Source organism: Elephantulus edwardii, unplaced genomic scaffold (genome assembly GCF_000299155.1).
Source record: "Elephantulus edwardii isolate Elephantulus edwardi_28Jun2011 unplaced genomic scaffold, EleEdw1.0 scaffold00104, whole genome shotgun sequence".
Taxonomy (NCBI): domain Eukaryota; kingdom Metazoa; phylum Chordata; class Mammalia; order Macroscelidea; family Macroscelididae; genus Elephantulus; species Elephantulus edwardii.
The window spans coordinates 8,960,651-8,984,799 of NW_006399854.1; the positions used below are offsets into that span (position 1 = coordinate 8,960,651).

Below are 24,149 nucleotides of genomic sequence, written 5' to 3' on the forward strand. Positions count from 1 at the left end.
CATTATGATTTGGTCTACATCTCCTAACATCCCTGTGAAGCAAGTGTGTGTTTATTTTATACATTGAGGCACATAGAGATATGTAACTAGTCACTCAGTTAACTAATTTGTGGAGCTGAGGTCCAAACCCAGGCAGTACTAAATTAGTGTAACTGTTGTTACTGTACTCATTTATCTGTGAGTCTTTAACATGAAGCACTGTCTTTACAGGACGGATACTGAGGCCGAGCTGGATCTCGTCAGCCGCCTTGCCAAAGAACACGGGGCTTTTGATGCCGTGAAGTGTACTCACTGGGCAGAAGGAGGCAAGGGAGCCGTCGTGCTGGCTCAGGCTGTCCAGAGAGCTGCTCAGGCCCCCAGCAAGTTCCAGCTCCTCTATGAACTCCAGGTGGGCTGCTTACTGTATGAGGGGGAGGGGGGAAGCCATACATGACAAGGTGCCTGTTTGGTTATTTCTATTTAGAACCTTTTGCTTCAGAGCTTCAACCGAATAAGTTTTGTTCTCATGTGGGTGAGTTATATGAACATGGTCTAGACTCCCTGCTGTAGACAGCTTTCTTGTAAATGCATGTTGCTGCTTGCTTAAAGGGTAGCGAGTCCAGACCAGAATGCCTTGGGAGGCTGACCCACATCTTAATTTTTGCAATCAGTGACCATAGAGGTGTTACCTGTACAGATCTGGTAAAGCTGTGGATCCTGTGGAGCAGAAATGGTTTGTTAGGTTGTTTACAGAACTGAACGTGGAATTCACTCCTTTAACACAAGGCAGCAGCCATGCAGCTCATTGACAGGGGCCCCAAACGAGCTGAGGAAGGTTTTCTGACCACTTCCCAGTAACAGAAAAGTGGTCAGAGCCTAACCTTGCTGCTTGACTTGGTGCTGCCTGGAGTTCAGAGACACCCTCAGGTGCTAAAACCAGAGCGCCTGAAGAGGTTTAAACACTTTTCCCATCACAGAGTAATTGGCATTACCTGTGGTCTAAGCAGAATTGCTTTGTCTGATACACCAGTCATTCAAAGAAAGGTACTTCTTGGTATAGGTTTGTATCTTCTTGTCAGTTATCTCTCCTCTGCATTTCAGGATGTGACTGGACATAAAGTAGCATGTCCACAGAACTATCAACTTTGTTAGGTCTATGGGATGAATACTGTATATATCTTTGATACTGGGTTATTTTCATTTTTAAAGATGACCAGAGATTTTAAAAAATCATCATAAAAAGGGAACAAGAGGAAACTGTATCATTCTTGAATTCTGGTGGTCTTGTTTTCGTGTTCTTTGCAGATCTAATACACTAGCAGTTTCTGTTGACAGCTCAGAGAGCTCTGATGGTCCAGTTCATAAGGACTTCCACTGCCAACCCAAAGGCCGAGTTTCTGGAGCTTCGAATCCATCAGCAGCTCTGCAGGAAGTTTGGCATTCTCCTGCTGTGTTACTCACAGCCTCGAAGCACAGTGTAGGGTTAGCTGTGAGCTGGTTCCAGCCCCACCACAGTGAGGTTTTTTTTTTCACTGACAGCTTTGGTTTCATAAGACTTATTAGAAAATGTGCTCAATCAGCCATCTTTTTTTAAAGCCATAAATGCAAATTTGCACACAAATGTAAAGCATTTATACCTGCTCTCTCTCAGTCTCCTTCCACAGTGTGCAGGTCAGGAACCCCCATCCTTATGGGCCATCGGTTGACCTAGAAGTGGGTAACAAGGACTTGATAACCCATTTCTACCAGAAATTTTATTCCAAAAAAGGCTGCTGCTTTTTGTTTTGTGCAGCAGCTGCTAGTTTCATTTCATCCCTCAGCAAAAGTGCTTCTGCTTCAAAAGTTTTGAATGTGCTTTGGCATTTATAGAGCTCCAATTAGAAGATGCATACAGAAGTAATTTATGTATAAGACCATAATTGAATATTCACTTTATTCATGTCCATTATACAGAGCCATTTCATAAATGATCACTGTTTAATTCAAAAGAGAATCTTCTTTCATTTTTAAATAGACATATTATTGCCTCTTTCAAAACACAGAACTCCCTCAACATGTTCTTTTTGCCTCGGTTGCTAGGGAATGTAGAGGCAGAGATAATGCTTAATTTTAGAATTTGCACATCCAGATTACCTGTTTGTAGCTTTCCTTCCCATTTCCATTAGGTTTCTCTCTCTGTGCCGTTCTCTCTGACTCTTGGTGGCCGAGCTCAGCTGTGGTGGAGTTTAAGAAGTGAGGCTCCATGCCTGTGAAAGCTTTGTCCTGGAAAAGGTGGCCCTGTGGCACCATGACCCCCACTACGTGCTAGACTTTTGGCCTCTCTCATGCCATTGGTGGAGAGGTTGTGTTTGCTTCTGGTCCTTTGTTGCCACTCCCAGCATGCATTGACCATATAAGCCCCTGGATTTTGAAATTTTTTAAAATCTATTTTCTTCTTAAGATTATGCAGAGCAAAACATACTAATTTCTTGCATGTACCATGCAGTGGTGCTGATTATATTCGTCAAGTTGTGCAACTGTTCTCTTCCTTCTTTTCTGCATGGTTCCTCCTCCGTTACCATAAGCTCACGGTCTCTTAAGGGACCTGTCTAATCCTTCGAGTGACTGTTGCTGATTAGATTCCATATGGACAGTCCTTAAAAGAGCCCAGTGCTCAAGGCAGCCTTTTTTAACTAGTTAATCAAGGCTGTTCGGTTTGAGAAGACTTCAGGAGGTTTGTTTTGTTTTTTTCTTTTTCTTTTTTTATTTATTGTTGCACATTTTCTCCCTCCTCTGCCCCTTGTTTTGGTTTTTGTTTAAGGTTTAAAATTATGTCAGTGCAAGGTGATTTTGTTTTTATGATTATTTCTAGATGTCAACAGTTAACCCTCAATATATTGTGTTAAGGATAGTATCTGTGTCTTCTGAACAAACCAGAAGTTATAGAGATAGAGGTTGATTATCTTGTTTCATAAGCAGCATCCAGACACAAGTTCACATGTGAATGGTTTTTCATATTAGGACACTTACGTTTACTTCTGCAAAAAAGAATTATTCCTGAGTACTCAGAACATTGTTTAAGATGTATCTATCAAGGCTATATATGGATGTGTAGATTGTAACTTTACTTCTGGGACTTTAGCACTTGTGTAATTTGGGGCTTGATAATGATTAAAGTCTCTAAAAGCAAATGTTTCTAACCTAATGAACCTAAAACTATTTAGGTCTCTGGATATAAAAAGTCTTTCCTGGCCCTGGTGTTGTAGGGTTCCTAACTAAAGAGTTGGTGGTTAAATTTACCAGGCACTCTGGGAGAAGGATGGACAGTCTTCCAGAAAGATTTATAGCCTCGGAAACCCAACAGAGGGTCTCTCTTACAGACTCTGACCCAGAATGTATCCTGGTTATGTGTGTCCATTCAGTATCCTCCTCTCTTTCTTATGCTTTAGCTCCCAATCGAGGATAAGATCAGGATCATTGCACAGAAAATCTATGGAGCGGATAACATTGAGTTGCTACCTGAAGCCCAGCAGAAAGCTGAAGTCTACACAAAGCAGGTAAATGTTTGACTTGTTTGTACTTTGACTTCTTTTACAAAGCAAGCTGTGGAGTAAGAATCCTCCAGTTCTCCAGTCCTGCCATGTCCTCACCGCTTTACTTCTCTGGGCAGCAGCCTGTCACAGAAGCAAGATATTTGAATTAGGTGGTCAGGTTCCAAGTTCTACTTTAAAATTGCTTCTTGAGAAATCATCTAGGCTCTGCGTTTCTCACAGAATACAGCAGTGGTTTGCTGGTAGACTTCTTACAGATCTATGTTGGAAACCTGGGTTCGCATCCCAGCCTGTGCACCTCAAGTACAGACACCACTTGTGTGTCAGTGGAGACTTAGGTGCTGCTACAGTGCTGAACCGATATCAGTGACACTTCCAAACTAAGATGGACTAGGGAGAAAGGCCTTGAGATATTCTGAAATTCACCCTGTGGGTGTAAGGAGTCAGGGGCTAACTCAACAACAACTTAGTGTAAATGGAAAAGCCATGAGACAATATAGACTATCTTACTAAAATACTGAGAATCTGCCCTCAGTTGTTTCATAGTCTATTCTAACCTGTCCTTTTCAGTTGGTATATAAGTAAAAAGAAAAGAGTCACTGGTGGAATAAGGTTGTCAGTAGTACATGCCTCTCTCACACAGCTGTTTGTTTTCTTTGTCTTGGATAACTGCTGGAGGATAGTGAGAGAGATGGATGCAAAGGGAGGTGGGCATCCCAAAAAATTGAATGTATTCACATTTCCTTTTTCCTGCCTCTTTCCATCTTTCCTCAGGGCTTTGGAAACCTTCCCATCTGCATGGCTAAAACACACTTGTCCTTGTCTCACAACCCGGAGCAAAAAGGTGTGCCGACAGGCTTTGTTCTGCCCATCCGTGACATCCGTGCCAGCGTCGGGGCTGGTTTTCTGTACCCCTTAGTAGGAACGGTGAGTGAGTGCTACAGATGGAGGGAGGGGTGTGCTTGTTCACCTCTGCTTCTGATGTGAAGTTCATTGCTGAAGCCACCAAGCAAATGCTAAATAAGCACAGTTCACTGCGAAGGAGACAGGTCGAAGTTAGGACGATTACAATTCTTCTGTTGGTGTCAATTCATGTATGATGCTGTGACTGCTGCTACTGGATCAGAAAATCTGTTTCCCAAGGGCAGTGTGACCTTAGCTAAATCAGATAAGGTCTGCTTGATATGCTGTTGGCACACACACACACACACATATATGAGAGATGGCTAACATTTAGTAATCACCTTGCACAGAATAACTCAGTCCTCTTCACAGCCATCGGCGATAGTGACAGAGGCTGTGCACTGTCCTGGTCTTGAACTAAGGCTGAAATTCAGGGAATTGATTGGATTGCTTATTTTCTCAAATAAGGAGTTTTCTGTTTAAAATGCAGATGAACTGTAGATATAAAGAATGAGATTGCTTTGATTACACTTGCAGATAAATGAAGTGACATCACAATCTTATAAAGTATAGAAATGTTAACAAAAAGCATATCCCCTTTTTATGAGTATTAAGAAGCCCAGTGGCATATAGCATAACATGTTGGACTTGAAACTGAAAGGTCAACAGTTCAAATCTACCAGCAACTCCTGGGGGCAGGGGGGTAGATGAACAGTCTCCTCCGGTAAAGTTTTACAGAGACTTGGAAGCCATTGGAGGACTGGTAAGAGTCTGCATCCAGAAGGAAAGAAATGTCATAGGGAAAGTGAGGGATGTTTAAAGAGAAAATCACATTTTGGTGACATACTGCCCAATTTAAGTAATTTGCTCATCCAGTGGTTGTCCTTTTATAGCAATTTTATTCCTTCAGTTTAGTAAGAAAGTGAGAAGTGGAATAAACAATCAAAAGTACATAGTTTTTATGGGCAAGTTATTAAAGCCCTGAGCTGAGTGTCATTATGCCCCTCCCTGTCTATCAGTGTGGGCAGTACTGGTGTGTAAGGGTCAGAAGAGAGGTTATATAGCATGGTTTGCACAAGTGCCTGCTCACCAGTGCCTCCCTCATCCATTCACATGGGCAAGAACTTACCCTAGTACAGTGTTCATCAGTCTTTAGGCTTTAGAGAAAGTCACTTTTAACAGCAATGCCCCACAGCTTCCCAGCACCTTGAATAATGGAGAAGTACATGGTGTTCTTTCTGGAGAAGTTACCAGCAGCTGCCAACTGAGAGAAATAGTCTGTGCAGGGGCGACTGGCCGTGAAAGCAAATCTGAAAGTGCTCAGGGCACCAGGCGTTGGCCTGCAGGTGGGGAGACATGACGTGCCCTCCCACAATGGATCTGGATCAACATCTTGGACAGAAAGGGGGGGGGGCCTCTGATTTTAACTTCAAGTAGGGCTCTCCTTGGGGCTCACAGAAATTACTTTGTTAATTCAAAGTAAGGTGGCTTTTTGGAGTTTCATATCAAGGTTTGTATGTATGTATACTTAGCAATATTTTTAAAAAAATATTTTTTAACGTGATTAATATTTGAGGGGGAAATTCTCTTTGAGGGGGAGTGAAAAACCACCCCAGGTCCTATGATCTAAGTATAAGCACTGTTTTGGGAACCAACTTCTGAGTTTTCTTCCTACACAAGACATGTGAGTGTGCATGAGTGGGCCCAGCCTCTTTATCATGTCGCCTTCAGTTTTTCTGCTCCGTCTCAGGGCCATTCTCTTTTTGTTTCTCCTTGTCCCACATGCAGCACTTCTTATCTTCCAGACTACAAGACTAGAGACCCAACTGATCCCCACAGTGTGCTCTGGGAAGTACAGCTGGGCACTCAGATCTCGGAATTGCATTTTCTAAAGTATCGATGTTTAGGGTGACAGAAGATGACTCATTTTTAAAGATGACTCATCTTTTTCTATAACATTTTTATACTTAAGTTTTGGAAGTTCAGCCTACACTGTTTTCCTGTCTGAATTTGATTTGGAACTTGTGTATGTTCATTATACAGGAGATTGTTGCAGATGAAAATATACAAAGTTTTCACTTAAAATCCATACAGCTTTGCATCTAACTAGATATATATTAGAGCTAAGTCTTTAGAAAAAGTGCACATTTATTTCATAAGCCTTGGAAGCTCAGTTGGAGCAATAAGAACATTGATTTTAAAACTCTGTGTGCAGAATTGTCTTGACCCAAAGTAAAGGATATTAATTTCTGATAATTTTATTGAAACAAAAATGACATGGGTGTCTACACAAGACTTTCAAACAACAACAAATCAGCACATGTATCCTGTCCTTCCTAGGTCTTATGAAGAGAATTGCCTCCAGCCCCTGCCATTGTAAGACAAAGGCAGAAAAGACAGCCATAAAGCCTGGCATTTGGTTTTACTGGAAGATTTGAGTTTCTCTGAGCTCATCGTATCTTCAGTAATTTGATTTCTAATGTAACAGAAGAAATATGTCCCCTTTATTGACAACTATAAAATTACATACTTTGAGCTATCTGAGGTAAAGTAGAAGAAAACATTTTGTTAATTTTTAATGTTATTTCACCACTTCTAGATGAGCACAATGCCTGGACTCCCTACTCGGCCTTGCTTCTATGATATCGATTTGGATCCTGAAACTGAGCAGGTGAATGGACTCTTCTAAACAGGTATGTAGAGGTTTCACTAGTCTTCAAAGGCTATGAAAATTCAACTCATAATGCTTTCAAAACATTGTTATTGAAGGCATCACCAAAATAAAAGTGCAAAAAGAAAAAAGAATAGAATATGCATTATAGAGTATGAACCCAAAGGGGAGGAAGCTATAATGAGAATTATTGGTAACCAAGAAATGAAATATTTCAACATAGTTTTTGGGAGACAGAATGTGGATTGTCACAAATTGACAGTATAGAGGAGTGAGCCACTGTTGAGTGAGTTACAGAGAGAAGGGAAAGTTAGACCCTGTTTTGGAGCCTCAGGAGGCCCTGGATTTAAGGTTGATGGGTACAGTGCAGGGCTAGACCTGCTGAGGACCTGTGTAACCTTCATCGATAGATAGTAAGAGTTAAATAAATGTCTGAGAATGGTGCAGAGAAAGAAACAACTAATATTAGACTTCTTGGAATACAGGTTTTATTTCAGAGGCCCCCAAATGCCCATCACAAAACAAATGCAAAATGATCTATCCCTGTATACGTCAAGTCGAAAATCAAAATTCTAAAACTTCTCCAAAGAAGAAAAATGTCTTGTGAACCTCAAAAAATGAGAATAAAATTTATCACCTATTTTCTTATCAGCAATAAGATATATTTAAAAGAAAGAAAAAATATCCTCCAACATACGCTGCAATCCCTAAAACACGTGGCTCAAACCTGCAAGCTGCTCTGTGAGAGAAAGATGGACATGTGATTTAATGCCTTGATAACCCACTAGAAGGTCAATTATGGGTCATTTCCAACTAGTGGTTCACAACAACAATACTCTAGGAGATAAGAGGAGATAAGCCAGGAGTAGAAGACATATGAGTTTTAAGAAGTTGCAACCTGGTTTTGACAAGAGTAAAGAATAGTTCGGCAACTGTTCAAATGACCTACAGTTAAAAACCCATTGTGAACCATATATGTTAATATTAATGCAGAACAAGAGGTCTAACGTTTAAGAAAGTGAAATTCAAGTGGAAGCAAACTATAGTAATTTTTAAACAATGGTAAGGGTGATAATAAGAATATTTAGCTTGTGAAAGGAGTAGATGCAGTGAGGAGGAGGCCGAGTCTGACTTCTACCCAGTTCATGAAGGGGAACTGTCCCCATCAATAATATCCTTAGTACTAAACAAATAGCTGCATTGTCAGACATACCACCCCACATACTCCTGCAACTATTTCTACCAATCTTTGGTCTAATGTTTGCTGCAACTTAACAGATTTTACTCAACAATTATGGGGTTTATTATGGAAATAGATTAGAGAATAGGGAATGCAAAGAATATAACACAATTTAAGTCTGGGTTTAGTCCAGTAGTCCCAAGCCGGATTGACAAGGCACAGTTCCTCAGTTAGTGAGAGTCCAGGTTCAGGTCAGCAGCACAAGTGCACTTCTGGTTTTCTCAGTCATCCAGCAAACTGTATCTCAGAGTAGTTACAAGTCACCTGTTCTTTTAGTCATCCAGCAAGCACAATCTTTAACTGTGGCTCTATCTCCAGGGTTCCTCTGGTTACACCTTGCCACAGTCTATTCACTCTCTCTCCACCACCATCTTTCATAATGTGAAAACCACTCTTATATTGTCCTCACAGGTTTTGATTTTTCAGGACCATGTGTCTACCGTTAAGGTAGCTGGAGACCATACAGCCTGTGTCTAATGGATAGACAAGCCCATTTTCAAAGTTTCTGACACCTCAGTGCTTAATGCCAGCACAAAATTTCTGTATGGAGGCGTATATGACTTGGAAATGTAATACCAGTTCCTCACCTAAAACTTCTCTTGAACAGTATCCCTGGAGGCATAATGTAAATATTGTGTATTATTTCCAAATTTTCAGTTTATGGGCAGATCCTAGGAGAGTTGGTTGTGGAAATGTTAACAGCTTTGACAGTGTAAGTGTATAATGAGTACAGGGGAAGGGAAAATGAAACTCACAACCTAGGGAAAATACTTCCTATTTTCTTTTTGTTATAGATTGTCCATCTTTAAGAAGCAACTATGAACGTTTGTCCAGCATCTAACTCTGTGCCTTCTGTGGAAGTATGGGGGGGGGTCGAGAGAAGTCAGCCCCTGTCCTAAAAATCATTTGCAGTACACTGTGGGAATTTCCCTGGAAGGCCTTTGATCTTAGTTCTCATCTTCATGTATAAATTAACATAAATCATGCACATGTCTATTTACTCTTGTGAAATTCCATAGAATAAAATAATGTAATTTTGCTGTTTCTGTGTTTAAATATGAATTATAGCTTTTATAATCTTTCACCAAGGAACTAATGCTTATATAAGTTTTTGTTCTGAACTTTCTTGGACTCCTATTTATACTTTTTATTTTTAAATTAATAGAATTCCCATCATTTATTTTTACATTCCCCAGAAGAGTGATTACATGTCTACTTTTGTCGGTTCAGCAAATATTTCTTTACCTTCTACTAATACTGGATAAGGAATGGCATCCACTTCCTAAAAATCATGCCTTTGGGCGAGCTCTGGTGGCCTAGTGGCAAGAAGCTGCACTGCTATCTCAGAGGTGCACAGTTCAAATCCACCAGATGCTCGGCTGGAGGAGGGACAATCTCCTCCTATACCAGTCAGATCTGATTTGATGGTACACACACAAAAATAGTAGTAATAAAAAAACATGCCTCTGGAAACTATAAACTTTGATAAATGTTGATAGTTATAGAAAGGCTTCAGGTCTTTTGTTCATAGGGTCGCTATGAGTCATGCTCCACTCCACGTTAATCAACAACAGTGTGGGAGAAGGATGGGCGCTCTACTACCATGCAGTTAACTGCCTCTGAAAACCTGCTGGAGGGTCAGTTATGGGTTGGTTCCAACTTGACAATACACAACAACACAACAGTGCCTAGGAAACTCTGGTGGCCTGTCACCGACCACCCGACCACGGTCGTGACAAGAAACTCGAGGGGTTTCTTGGTGAAGAGCAGGTGAGGGACGAAGTCGGCGAAAATGAGACTCTGCACACCAGGATGATGTAGAGAGCTCTAGTTTATTATGCTAAAAGCTTGCTTTTTATACATTTAAACTTGTTTAAACTTGACTTATAGCCAACATTTTGTGATTACAAAGCTCACATAAGATTTTAACTAGAAAAAACAAAAAGAAAGTATTTTCTATTACTAAATAATAGCATCAGCTATTAAACATTCTTTGAACAAGAAACACAATGACCTTATGTTGGTCATCTGCTAGACAATGGTTAATGGTTTACATTTCACTTCCTTTCCTCTCCTACTTTGCGTTACTGTATTTTAGCCACTTTTGTTTTTGTCTTTGTACTCATGTTTGTACTGTACCTAACGAATCTTAACATCTATTTTCCTACACTCTGGACCATTCCTATGTTTATCAATAGCTTTTGCAACTTGTTTCATAAGATTTTAATTTGTTTTTGTTTGGCAATGTGCACTAAGGCGGACGACTTCCTTTAACTTGTTTTTACCAAGTTAACTTGTAATATTCAATTCTTTTTCCTTGGAATACAAAACTTCTATTGAGGTCATCATCATAAACTTCCGTTTCTCATTAACTGTGACTTTCTGCTATTGAAACTAGTCTAAACTTTCTCCTAATGTACACATTGCTGAATATGAGTTGCAAGTATCACAAAAGAAGAATTAGATACATACTCAAAGATCATATTCAAAATTATACTTTTAAGAACAATCTCAATTTCTTTTATATTTTCAGCTTGTTTGTTATCATTTCCAGGAACATCAAGTGGTTCCTGATTAAGGACTTTAGTTAAATCTTTATCCCAGTTCTGGTGAAGTTCCCCTGATTTTTCCCCAGAAACTCCCATTCTTATCAGAAACAGCACATAGCTTAAAATAGAAAAGCAATTCCTAGAAGCAACTTAATTTCCAGAGGTTTCCCGGGATTACGAAGACCCATCTGTAACAAATATCCAGGCATCAGCCCACTCACAAGCACAGGGCTTGCAAGATTCCCTCTTATGCTATCCTTGAGGTCAGAGACCCCGTACAGGCACGGACGTCCCATTTTGTCACACAGGCGTCGTGGCCAGAGAGGACAGCGAGGCGGGTGTGGCAGTGGCCTTGTGGTCAGAAGCTGCACTGCAGTCCCTAAGGCTTGCAGTTTAAATCCACCAGCTGCTCCAAAGGAGAAAGATGGGCAGTCTCCTGTGCCTCTAAAAATCCACTGGAGGGTCAGCTATGGGTCAGTTCTGACTTGATGGTGCACAGCAATAACCATAGTGCATGCCTGGGTGCTACCTTTCCCTACAGAGTATGTTCCACCCAAGATAGGTTATTCCCCCTTACCCCCTTCTCTTAATCTTTCTCTTCCTTCCTCTCCAATTTTCTGATCCCTTCTCAGCCCCCGTGTCCTCCTGCATTGGATCCTTGCAGAGCGTGTTGCGTGCCCACAGACACCAGTGCTGACCACCACCAGGCCTGGCAGAGTTCTAATTTTCTATGTGTTCTTGGTTTTCTCCATTTTACTCCTCAGGGCTCAAATTAGCCTTGCAGTTCAGTCAGCTGTACAACCCAAGGAAATGGGAGAAATGCTTTGGGAGGCATTTAGCAAAGTTATGAGTGCAGACCCTACTTTACCACTTAGAACCGCACCACCCACTTCTCTGCCTCCACTTGCCCAAGGGGAAATGAGGGCACTGTTGGTAGTGGTAGGGATACAAGCTGGTAAGATAATTTGCACAAAGTCTGGCACATTGTAAACATGTTGGTCACATTGAAAACATCACTCAGGTCCTTTTCACACAAATGCAGAGCTGATACTTATAAAAATGTTCCATAAATGTTCATCCAGAATGGGACTTCGTGAAAATCCCCTTTGTAGACAAGTAAAGGAAGTATGTCTGGTGTCAGATATAGTGACTATAATCCCAGAACACTTGATTGTGCTTATGTGAAACCTATACTTGGACAGTCATCAGAAGAGAACAAGGAAACACTGTATGGTTTAACACTTGATTGTGCTTATGTGAAACCTATACTTGGACAGTCATCAGAAGAGAACAAGGAAACACTGTATGGTTTAAAATCAGGAAGGGTGTATGCCAGGGATGCATCCTATCTTTGTACCTTTTCAATCTATATGTGAAACACATCATCTGGGAGGCTGGGCCCTATGAGAAGGAATGTGGCATCAGGGTTGGAGGAAGCCTCATCAACAACCTGTGTTATGCAGATGACAGCAACCTTGCTTCCCAAAACTGAGGAGGACCTGAGACATTTACTGCAGAAGGTCAAGGACTGGAGCCTTAAATATGGATTGAAGCTTAACAAAGATTCTCACCATTGGGTTTATTGGCAGCATCATGGTAGATGGTAAAGAGATTGAGATTGTTAACAACTTTAATTTGCTTGGGACCATAGTCAACACTCTTGGTACCAGCAGCCATGAAATCAAAAGACATTGGGGAAAATCTGCTGTCAGGGACCTCTCCATAGTACTGAAAAACAACGTCTGGAAATTAAGGTTCTCTTGATTTCAGGCCATGGTCTTCATAATTACTTGCTATGCATCAGAAAGCTGGACAATGACAGGATGATAGGAGAACTGATGCCTTTGAGTTATGGTGCTGGAGAAGAGTATTAAATATCATGAAATGCTAGGAGAACACACAGGTTCATCCTGAAGAGAGTGAAATCAGGTAAGGATTCTGAAGCTCTTCTGGCATAGTTAGGCACATGGCCAGGAGGGACCAGTGCTTGAAAAGGGACATCATGCTTGGGAGGGTGGAGGGACAGCGCAAAGGATGAGATGGATTGACTCAGTGACGGGGGTAATGAGGCTGGGTGTGTCAGAGACAATAAGATTGGCTTAAGATAGCTAAGGTCTCTGAGTCGCAAGCAACTTGACAGCGTATAACAACAAAGATGACCTAAAATATTTAGCCTCTTTTCCCTGAAGCAAATTTAAATCCATAATACTGGTAGAGTGGTAAACACAACTTGAAGAATGGGGTAGGGTGAGATTTATACACCAAACTTAAAGCCATAGTAGAATCAATTCTCCAAACTTAGGATTTGTTACTTGGAATGAATGTACACATCAACACTGACAGAATTTTCTTTGTGAATGAATGTAAAACATGCCTTCAATACAAATCTCAATGTTGCACCTTGCTTTTTCACATGGCAGGCAGATTATCTTGGAAAAACTAAGACTTCACCGGTTGAAGATCCACCATTCGTAGTATTTTAAACAACTTTCTGTTGATAGACACGATTGTTTCTTGGTTTTTGCTAATACAGATAATGGAGTGGTGCATATTCTATCTTTGCCACTAGTATGGAAACATCTATAGAATAAATTCCTGGCAAGGAACTTGCTAATGCCTAGGGATCAGTTTCTAGGTCATCTGACTCAAAGTCTGTGCTCTTTCCCATCACACTGCCTTTCAGAGCTCTTTCTAGAAAGCGACTCTGGCCAAGCTGTGTATCAAAAAGAATTTCCCATTTTTGAGAACAGACAAAGCTGTGCCTGTTTTTTTTATCCCCTCAAAAGAAAAAGGTGAGAGAAACAAAACATTAGGGAGGCTGATCATCTGTCTAGAACACACGGGTTTTGTGGAATTCATTTCCCAGTCTGATGAAGAGGAGCTGTCACGAGTACAAGCTTAACAGATGCCATTTCCATAAGAAAAGCATAAAGAACAAAAACTAATTGAAGAGCCACATTAAACACCTACAGAAGCATAATCCTTGGAGTACTTGGGCTGGGTCCTCAGAGAAGATCTAGCACCTTTACTTTGGGAATAGGAGTCCATATAGGAGTCTAGAGCCCTCCTTCGCCAATTACCCTTCTTTGGGTTGTTAATGCTTCCCTCCCCCAGTTAGTAATATTGCTGATAAACAGATGGGACCTCCTCTGAGCTGTCCCTCAGATGGCTATTGCTGTACATTGATGATTTATATACACTCTTAAGAGAGACAACAACGCTTGTATCTGTTTTGCAGCAGATTGTGGCAGAATTAACTGATGAGCTCATGTTGGCTGGTGAGACCCTGACGGTGCTCACAAGCCTGTCAATCCATTAGAGAATTGGAGCCACAGATTCATTGAATGATATGCATGCAGAAAGAGTTGAAGGGTTTGTTCCCAGAAGGTTCTTTAAAGATGTACGGATTACTAAAAAAGAATTACAAAACACCTTTTGGTAACTAAAGGCCTGGGCTGTGGGTGGATAGAGACAAGTATGAAGAGAAACGATATGAACAGTATTGTTCAGATAAATACGCAAACTATTTTATTGAAACATCTGATATTAACAAGATAAGCTGTAGGTAGGATAATTTCTCATCAGATTAAAGTAGTATATTTATAGCCTGCTTCTCATTATATAATGAAAAGCTGCTAATGGAATAGTAGACAATGATAGGGGTAATAGCTTAAACAGCCTAACTTGTCACTTAAGTGAGTTCAGGAATGACAGGTTTCTTTCATGCATGGGGCACTGGATACATTCTGAAAGACATCTCAGATGGCATCGGGTGCTAATCAAACTGCGTGAAAAAATCACAATGCAGACATTTATTTATAGGCTTTGAGTAAGCTTGTATGTCTGGTGGGGGGGCAGTGGTGAGCTATATGTAATATATTTTAAACAAATCTGCCATAATTTGCCTTTCAACTAAGTAAATCTCATTCTAAAAGGATTCCTTTCCAGCTTCCTTTCTCCTGCTTTTTTTTTTTAATTTGCTACCAGTTCTTTGGTGATTTTTTTTTTTTTAGATCATCCAGAAAGAATGCTCAAATACTGGCTTAAGCCTATTTTTTTTTTAATGCTTCTCAAATTTGTGTGTTATCCTTGCTCAGGGGCCATCCGTGTTATTTTTGTCTGTATTATTCCAATTTTAGTATATGTGCTGCTGAAACGAACACGTCTTTTTTTAAAGAAAAAAGAAAGGAAAAGTAGTCAGAATATGATCTACGTGTTCAAATTTTAACCAGTCTCTTGCTTCAATTCCTAATAAGACAGCTATTCTGTCCTATCATTTGTTGTTGTTGTTATTAAGTGCCATTGAGTCTCATACGATTCATAGCAACCCTATAAACGAAAGATCTGAACACTTGTATAACTTTCATCATTTCTTCAAGTTCATAGGTTTTCCGGAGGCTAGCTGTTTCAGAAGGGGATGCCATTCCTGCTTCCAAGCTTGTTTTGATCGGGGAGTTCCACCAAACATTGTCCACCATTAATGCATTTTTGCATTATTGTATTTGGCACATCAGTGTCACAGTGTTCACCTTCACAGCAACCACAAATTACCTCTGTATAGTAAATGGACAGACCAGGGCTATGCCACTTAGAATGTTCGAGCAAAAACAATTAAAACCAGGCATGGCCCAAATGGATTTAAAAACCAAGACATGGCTTAACCTCCATGAGCTAAAACTTTTACTTTTAAAAAAACAAAAACACCAACCCACTCCAATATGTTTGAATATGGTAGAGACTGTGAAGAAGATGCAGAACAGGGCAAGGTTTTGATCTGCAGTTCATAGGGTTGCTATGAGTTGGAGTCGACAAGACAACACCTACCACCACCACCAAGTCAACTCTGACTCAGAATGGCCCAACATGACCGGGTGGAACGGCCCCATCAGGATTCTACCTCATTTTTCTTCTGAAAAGCAGCTTGTAGATTTAAAGTGCTAACTTCAGGTTAGTAGCCAACATATGCCAATAGAGCTCCTTTCATCTAGATAAATTCATCACATTTCTGCTTGAAACTGCCAAATACCTGGGTGTGCAGGATGCAAGAGACTAGCTCTCAGTGAGGATTAGCATCACGATTGGTCAAGGATGGCACAGTTTTCCCTTGGCTTGTTTCAAACTCAAAACCAGCCATGAGCAGTGTTAGTAGCCCATTTGGGAATATGAAGGACACTTTAACCAACTTTGAGTTTGTGGAACTGAATGAATTACAAATCAACTAGATTCTTACGGATTTTCCTGGGCTACAGCTCTTGTTTCTAATTTGTAAATCCAAAAGCTTGACAATTTAGATTCAACTTTGCTTTTGTATCCTAAAAGTGCTTTTCTTAATAAGTCACAATGGAAGTTAAAAAATAATCCTGGATAAAAGGCAAAAGTGGGTATGGATTCATCTGAATCCCAGTGCAGTTGAAGAATGGGAGTAAATCCCAGAGTTCTCCATTCACCTTAATAAGTTCTTCATTTAGTTGGTGATCAGAAAGCGGGCCAGAAGAGGAGGCATGGACTGTGACCCTTCCAGGAGTGCTGTTCTCAAATATGTGCAGTGGATCTGAAAGAAGCTCACGGCTCCAACGCAAGAATATCTTTCGATATCTCAAACCCAAATTATTTTTTTTATTTTTTTTCTATATTTTATTAATTTTCATAAACATTTACAGAGATTTTGGGTTTCCATTCATTCATTGTTGCACTATTCTCTCTACCCTCCTCCCAGTTTGTTCTTGTCCAAATGCCACAGTGCTTGTCAAAGCCAGTTCTGATTAATCTTCTTTGTCAGTGCGTCCTTTGCCATTCCCTATCACTCCTCCCTGAGAGAGACTTCACCCTGAGTCATAAGGAAAAGGGGATGGCGTATTCTCTTAGCTACTTCCTGCTGAAGAGGGACGCTGTGGGTTTCAGGGTGAAGATCTCTCACTACTCTAAAGGGCCCCTTTGGCAGTAGGAAACATATAGACTATTATGGAGATTGATTTTGGAATTTAGATGCACTCTTATTGATTGTGCTTGGCCGTACATGTTCATATCCTTGAAGATGTATCATGGGGGTGTTGCAACCTAGAAGACACAAATTTGACTAACAAGTTATAAGTACATGAGTCCAGAAATTATGGAAAAGTAAAAGAAAAGATTCTTTCATTGTTTTACAAACCCTCCCCCAGGTCCCCTCCACCATGTAGCCCTCGCTCTAGTCTCCTGTGATGACAGAAATACCTAGTTATATATCTCTTTTAAACAGTTTTCTCCCTCCTCTGTTTCAGTGCAGTATACATTATTGAACCCATCTTACTCAGTCTCTCCCCAACCCCAAGGACAGTCCCATTCTACAACAGTGGCATCATGTAATATTTGTCCTTTTGTGACTGGGATATTTCACTCAGCATAATGTTCTCCAGAGTCAACCATTTTGAATAATATTGCATGAGTTCCTTGCTCAAACCCAAATTAAGTCACGTAAATGCTCACAGCATCATCATTCATTGGGTATAAATTAATACTTTATGTGTGCAAACAGACGTTTGGAGAATTTTGCATGTGGCCAGCAATTTATTTAGATAGACTTAAAATTCAAACTCCTTGCATTGGGAATTGACTTACCGCTGACCCTTCACTGGGTTTCCTGGGCTGTGAATCACATGGGAAGAGCTTGTCCGTCTTTCCTGCATCACTGCTGGTGGATTCAAATGCCGAAGAGCTGCCCCTTTGAGTTAGCAGGAATGCCACCAGAGCTCCTTATTGGCATAAAGGCCCAGGAAATGTAAGAGAATATACAGCCTAGCCAACCAGGATGCAGGAGAAAAGTGGGCAAGCTTGTGCCATTTAGAGCCTCTGAAAACCCCTTGTAGGGTCAGCTATGAGTCGGTTCTGACCACCATCAGTCAGGAGGAAGATGAGATGTTGCTGTGGTTTCCCTCACTGGAAGCTGAATTGTGAGGAAACCTCAGCTTGATGGACAAGATTTGAGTCATGACTGAAATGATAGGCCGTTTGCTGGCTACTTTTATTTTATTCTGGAAATATATAAGGTATAAAAGATGGATCAAGCTGGGCTCCTTCGGTCCTCATTAGCGTGGATGTATACAGGTTATCCTTAGACAGGTTATCTTCAGAGGTCATGGGTTTCTGAGATCCTGACAATGACTGAATCAGAGTTCATGTTCATGACACCCAAGCCTACCTACCCTTGGGAAAGCTTTATTTCTGTTCAAATTCACGTATGTCATTTTCTCCCCAAACAAGATTTCACTCTGCACAGTTTGATGCAAATTTTAGTATCTGCTAGTGGCCTAGTATATAGAGTTGAGCCGCCAACCCAAAGGCATGCAGTTCGAATCCACCAGCGGCTCTGTGGAGAAAGATGGGCACTATTCCATGTGATAATCCTCTCAAAAGTAGTGAGGTCTGCACATATCCTGACGGTTGGAAGAGGGGGAATGGTTGGAGAGTAGAGGAAAAGGGGACTGTCTATAATTTGAAGTTGGATTTTGCTACTTTGAGTTTCAGAAAACGCAGGGTTCACTCCCCTGGTCCTCCAGAGCTGGCCCTGGAGCTCCGCAGGGGATTCACCGACCTGCTGCGGGCGCTCAGGGCGACTCCCACGTGGCAGGTACCCTGCGCACAGGTGGCCCGCCTCCCCGCCCCCCTCCGCAGTGCCGCGCCCCCCGTCCCCATCCCCACCCCCTCCGTGCTCCGGCCCCGCCCCTGCGCGCCCGCCCCTCGCCCGCCGCTCCGCGCGCATTGACGCTGCAGCCTGTCGGTCCCGCGCCCCGCGCCTGGGGAGGGGGCGCCGCCCGGCTGCGGTCCTTCTGCAGCTGGCTGCTGCTCTGCCGCTCGCGACTGCGGCTCTGCGCCGCCCAGACCCGGGAGCAGGTCGGCCAAGGACCCCGACCGCAGTCGGTAAGTAGAGGCAGGGAGAGGAGGGTCCGAGGCACTATGTGGGGGTCGCTGCTGGGCGGGAGCTGCACCAACATCGCAATCCGAGCTCCCAGGGAGGAAGGTCGTTCCTGGAGGAGGCGACCCTCGTCTCCACATCAGGTGACCCTTCCACCCGCTTTGCGTTACAGCGCCTTTGAGAAGCATGCTCGTTGCTCTTCTTTGACCTTCTTGACTCTTTGGGAAATGCGATTTTGTGTTTCCCAAGTCATTAGAATGATAGCTCTAGGGTCCAGTGGTGAAAAGCCCTTGGTTGCTAACCAGAAGGTTGGAGGTTCGAACCCATTCGCTAGCCTGTGGGAGATACAGCAATCTGTTTCTGTAAAAATTTGCAAGGGTGGTTCTACTTTGTCCTGTAGGGTCGCTATGAGTCCAGTCGACAGTAATGGATTTTTTTTGATTAGCATTATAATATTGCAGAGAGGTGGAGTCTGGGTTCCATATCCTGGCACCTTCCTTTTTAGTACTTTATCCTGTGGTCTGTCATCTGCTGTAGGGGCCATCAAGCTAGACTGAGAGAATCCTTCTTCCAGGAGGAAGCTCCAGGGTTCACCTCTGGTGCTGGGAGGAGGGTCCATGCTTCCCTCAGGGAAAGAAAGCTCTCTGCCTCCTTGCTTTTCTTCGAGGGGGAACAGGGAAGGTGCCCTGCAGGTGTTGTTAGAGAACGCCTACAGCAGCCCTTAGATCTTCTGGAGTGATAAAACTACCCTTGCAGGGTAAGGGCAAGTCATTTGCAGCTAACATAATTCTACGAAGTTGTATATTGGCTGGCTATGCCTCCTAGTCTCCCATTTCAGTAGTTAGGTTTCTTGTTGGGTATTTCTTTTCTTTGACAATGTGATAGGTATTCAGGTAGGTATTATTTGGGGCTATTTCGGTTTAGTTTCATACAGTGCATTCCTGAACTGGATGTAATTTCATTACTTCTCTAGTAATAAATCATGTACTTATTAACATTCATGCACTGAGAAGTCAAAGGTGGTAAAAAGACTGTGAGCTAAAATAAACCATAGTTTCAGTGATTATTGATGCATACATAACATGAGTGTATAAGGTGTTAGTAATTCAGTTCCATCTCTGGCCTAAATGGAATGACTTTATCTTTCTGTCAGAAGCATGGAATATACACTACTCAAATTAAGAGAACTTTTACTTATATCGGAAATGGATTTTCAGGATTCTAGTTCCTGCCCTATCTTACAGAAAGAAAGGCCTTTAACAAAAAGCTATACAAATCAAGCGTAAATAGTTGTTGTTGTTGTTGTTGTTGTAAGAGATTTAAAAAAATACAAATAGCTCCCTTATTTTAGTACCTGTACCAACAGAAATTCATAGCATTTATTTTCTAAAGATCACCTGACATCTCCACTCTTTGGTGCTGTTATAAAATTTTGTGAATTGATTTTAAAATGTGCCTTTATATAACAGATCAGTTTGCAAATTGCATAGCTTATAAATTTATATTTGACTTTTAAATTTGTTCCAGAACCAAGAAAATTTCAAAAGCTTAGTCTTCATACAGCAAGATTTCAGTCTAGTCTTGATTCATTTGTGAATTGATGGGTTAATAAAATACTGACTAATCTATGTAGTATAATTTAGCATCTCCAAACAAATCATTTTCGGAAGAAATTCTCAAAGCTCCAGTTATCATAGTGGTCCAGTGAATGGGTTTGGAAATAATCCTCACTTAAATGATTGAATCTGAGCACTGCCATCTATACTATAAATTGGGCACATTGCTTAATTTCTCTTAAGCCTCGTTTTTTCCACCTGCTCTTGACAATACTACCACCTACACACTGTGATAAGAAATGCATGTAAAAGTGTTTAGCGTGGTCTGATACACAAGAGTTGCTCAGTAAATGTCAGCTATTATTGTCATTAACTCCTTGTGACCTTCAACTATGTTCTCGTTATTATTTAAAATATGAACATCAGATAAATAGATGAAAATGGCATCCCCACAAGATTTTTGTTAAAGGATCTTCCTCCTCATATCTCCATTCTTTAATGCCCCCACCTCATTACCACTGTTGTTGTTGTTGCTAGGTGCCATCAAGTTGCCTCGACTCCTAGCGACCTTATGTACAACAGCTCTGAACCCTGCTCTATACTGAACCAATCTTATTGTCTCTGACCCACCTACTTCTATCTATCAAATCCAGGATCTTCCTCTCTTGTGCTGTCCCTCCCAAGCACGATGTCCCTCTCCAAGGACTGGTCCCTCCTTGCAACATGTCTAAAGTGTTTCAGACGGAGCTTCAGAATCCTTGCCTCCAAGGAGCAGTGTGGTTTCACCCTCTCAAGGACATATCTGTTTGTTCTCTTAGCAGTCTATGGAGTTGTAACTAAATCTGCCTCACAGCTCACAGTTGGTTTCCAAGGCTGTAAATCACATGGGAGGAGAATTCTCATCTTCCTCCCATGGAGCTGCTGGTGGATTTGAACAGCTAGAGTGATATTGCCTTTGGGTTAGCAGCGTAACTCTCTCCCAGCTACACCACTAGAGCACACTGCCATTATAATAAAGAAACTAAATGTAAGAGTATGGGAGTGGCAGTGATGTTTAATGTCCCTAAGCGTAGACATAAGAAGTAGCACTTTCTTGATGGAACATGATGCATTTATAGAGTAAAAAACCTTGTGGTAGACAAGTTTTCTCTATAATCTGGAAATAAAGTAGATCATTCAAAAGAATTGGGAAGAAACTTTTCATAAGCTAGTATGATGTAAAATAAAGAAGCATTTACCATTAATTTTTATGGGAAAAAATTTTGAGTATCCGTAGGTAAAAAAATAACTTAGCAATATCGCACATAACACACATACCTAAAATAGCACTTACAGTGTTCACAGACGCATTTCAAAGCTGTGTTGGCTTAATGCTCAGATGGTGAATGGGGCTTCTGGGAAAGGAGCTTGGTGATGCCACCTCTGTCTTTTGGGGCATGCTGCCTCTTTAGCGGCTTACTGCAAAACAAATCCTGAATCTAGTTTCACTTTTTTTTGGGGGGGGGGGCGGAGCAAGTAAAAATGCTCTTTGAATTTTCTTTAATTAGCAAAAAATAAGTTAACATATGTATTCCCTGAAATTTAAGCAGTGTAAAGAGAACCTTTGAAAAGCAAAGGTCACCTCTATCGGAAAGCACACTGAAGAGTCAAATTCTGGATTGCCTCTGTCTGTGACCTTTGCTTCTGTGGCTTTTCGCAGGCCAGCTGCCTCCTCTGAAGCTCATGTTCATCATCTGACTAATTTGAATAATCTGGTATAATTGGATAATCTAAGGTCTTTCGCCGCTTTAAAGTTCGTCACCCTAACATTAGCTTGCTTATTCTGCTTTTCGTTGCTGTTGATTTTACCTTTTTTGTTATTGTTGGTTTGATTTTCCCCCTCAACTTGCAATTCAAAGTCATGCACAGTACATAAAAACAATATAACAAAAATACTAACAGATTTGTAGGGTACTCTGAAATGAAGTTTTGTTTTTGTGGTTTTTTTTATTTTTTATTTTATTATTTTTGTGTGAGTGTACCGTCAAATCAGATCTGACTGGTACAGGAGGATATTGCGCCTTGCCACTAGGCCACCAGAGCTCCCCTTGAAATGAAGTTTTTAACAAAAAGAATAGAGCAAAAGTGATTTACATGAAAATCTGGTTAGGGCCAAAATGAAGACTACATTTTGTTCTTGGGCCACTTCAGGTAACTTATTATGAGAGAGGCATACCTGGTAGAATTGTATTACTTCAACTGAAATAGTATCAATCAAAAATATTGGCTAATCGTGAAATAAAATATCTCTTTTCTCTCATCAGGTTGATCTTTAAAGCAAAAATCTAACCAGTAAAGGTTTTTCATGAAGAAACTAAAGAAAGAAATTACAAGAAATACAGAATGCCTTCATTTGGACACTAGAGAAACCACATAAAACAACTGTGTAGATTAAGACAAACGGAAATAAAACACCTGGAAGATGTTTCTATCTACATTTTTTGGCCTAAAAGCCTGATAAGGAAGAAAGGATAGTTTTTTTCTAGAATGAAAGAGTGTCGTGTGAAAATGGAGACGACAATTTCTGAAATCCAAGTAGAAACCAAAGATGAGAAGAGATCAGCAGAAGTTAGTCTTCAGAACGAGAGGCAAGAGGAGAAAGCTTCCATGCTCTGCTTCAAGAGAAGGAAGAAAACAACCAAAAGACTGAAGCCCGAGCCTGGTTCTGAAGCAGCTGAGAAAGCCAGAGATTCTGATCAACCACAGCCCAGAGGAGGGGCTTGGGCCTCATTCAAACGTCTTGTAACAAGAAGGAGAAGGTCAGCTTCTTCAAAGCAACAAAAGCCCCTTGAGGCTAAAGTGCAACTGGAAAGAAATACTGAGGATACTGGGCTTTCCAAGAAAATGGCAAAATCCAAACTTAAAATACCCTGCATGAAATTCTCCAGAAATGAGAAAAGAAGCAGTCATTCCAAAATCATAGAAGACTCAGACTGCAGCGTCAAAGTACAGGCAGAGGCTGAAAGTCTGGATACAAAGACTCAGATACAACCGAATGACCAGGCAACAAGGACCCGGTCGACCCAGGATCTAAGAGAATGTGTTTCACAGAAAGATGGAGGTGAAGTAGGTGAAACAGATGTAAGGAACAGCATCCCTTCTCCTGAAGAGAAAGTGATTTCAGTAGAACTTGGATTAGATACTGGGCATTCAGTTCTTCACACAGAAACTCTCATTGTTGAAAAAGATATTGAAACGAGCCAGGAAGAAGAAGGTGTTCCGAATGAGCTAGCAAGTCAACCTGAAACTTCAGAAACAGACCAGCAGCTTCCAGCAGTTTCTGATGTTCCAGTCCCACCTGCCATTCCTGATCAACAGATGGTGGAAGAAGACAGTAACAGAATCCCAGAAAGTGAACCAAATGAAAGTACAGAGCTTGTATCTGAAGAGGGTAAGCCTGAAGGCACTGAAGTGAGTCCTGATGAACCAGATAGTCACGAAAATGAGACTGATGTGGAGGAGCCAAGATCAGAAGAAAGCAAAAGGATGGAGCCCATTGCAATTATTATTACAGACACTGAAATCAGTGAATTTGATGTCAAGAAATCGAAAAATGTCCCTAAGCAATTTTTAATTTCAATTGAAAATGAGCAAGTGGGGATTTTTGCCAATGATAGTGATTTTGAGGGTAGAACTTCAGAACAGTATGAAACACTCTTAATAGAAACCGCTTCTTCCCTCGTCAAGAATGCTATCCAGTTGTCAGTAGAACAGCTAGTAAATGAGATGGTGTCTGATGATAATACAATAAACAATCTTATACAGTGACATGATTTCCAGACCACAGAAGA

At 41.2% G+C, this 24,149-nt stretch overlaps 2 protein-coding genes across 2 annotated transcripts in view; both read left to right on the forward strand.

Annotated features, from left to right (window-relative positions):
* MTHFD1 (methylenetetrahydrofolate dehydrogenase (NADP+ dependent) 1, methenyltetrahydrofolate cyclohydrolase, formyltetrahydrofolate synthetase) overlaps nt 1–7,105 on the forward strand; it is a 72,192-nt gene extending 65,087 nt beyond the window's left edge. The window contains exons 24-27 of the mRNA XM_006891798.1: nt 211–388; nt 3,408–3,515; nt 4,284–4,436; nt 7,012–7,105. Of these exons, the coding sequence (XP_006891860.1) occupies nt 211–388; nt 3,408–3,515; nt 4,284–4,436; nt 7,012–7,101 (529 nt within the window). The 3' untranslated portion in view covers nt 7,102–7,105. The remainder of the gene's footprint in view (nt 1–210; nt 389–3,407; nt 3,516–4,283; nt 4,437–7,011) is intronic.
* A 15,761-nt stretch (nt 7,106–22,866) lies between these two features.
* On the forward strand, nt 22,867–24,126 carry AKAP5 (A kinase (PRKA) anchor protein 5). The gene has a single exon (XM_006891799.1). The coding sequence runs from the start codon at nt 22,867–22,869 to the stop codon at nt 24,124–24,126; it is 1,260 nt and encodes a 419-aa protein (XP_006891861.1).
* Nucleotides 24,127–24,149: the final 23 nt, after the last annotated feature.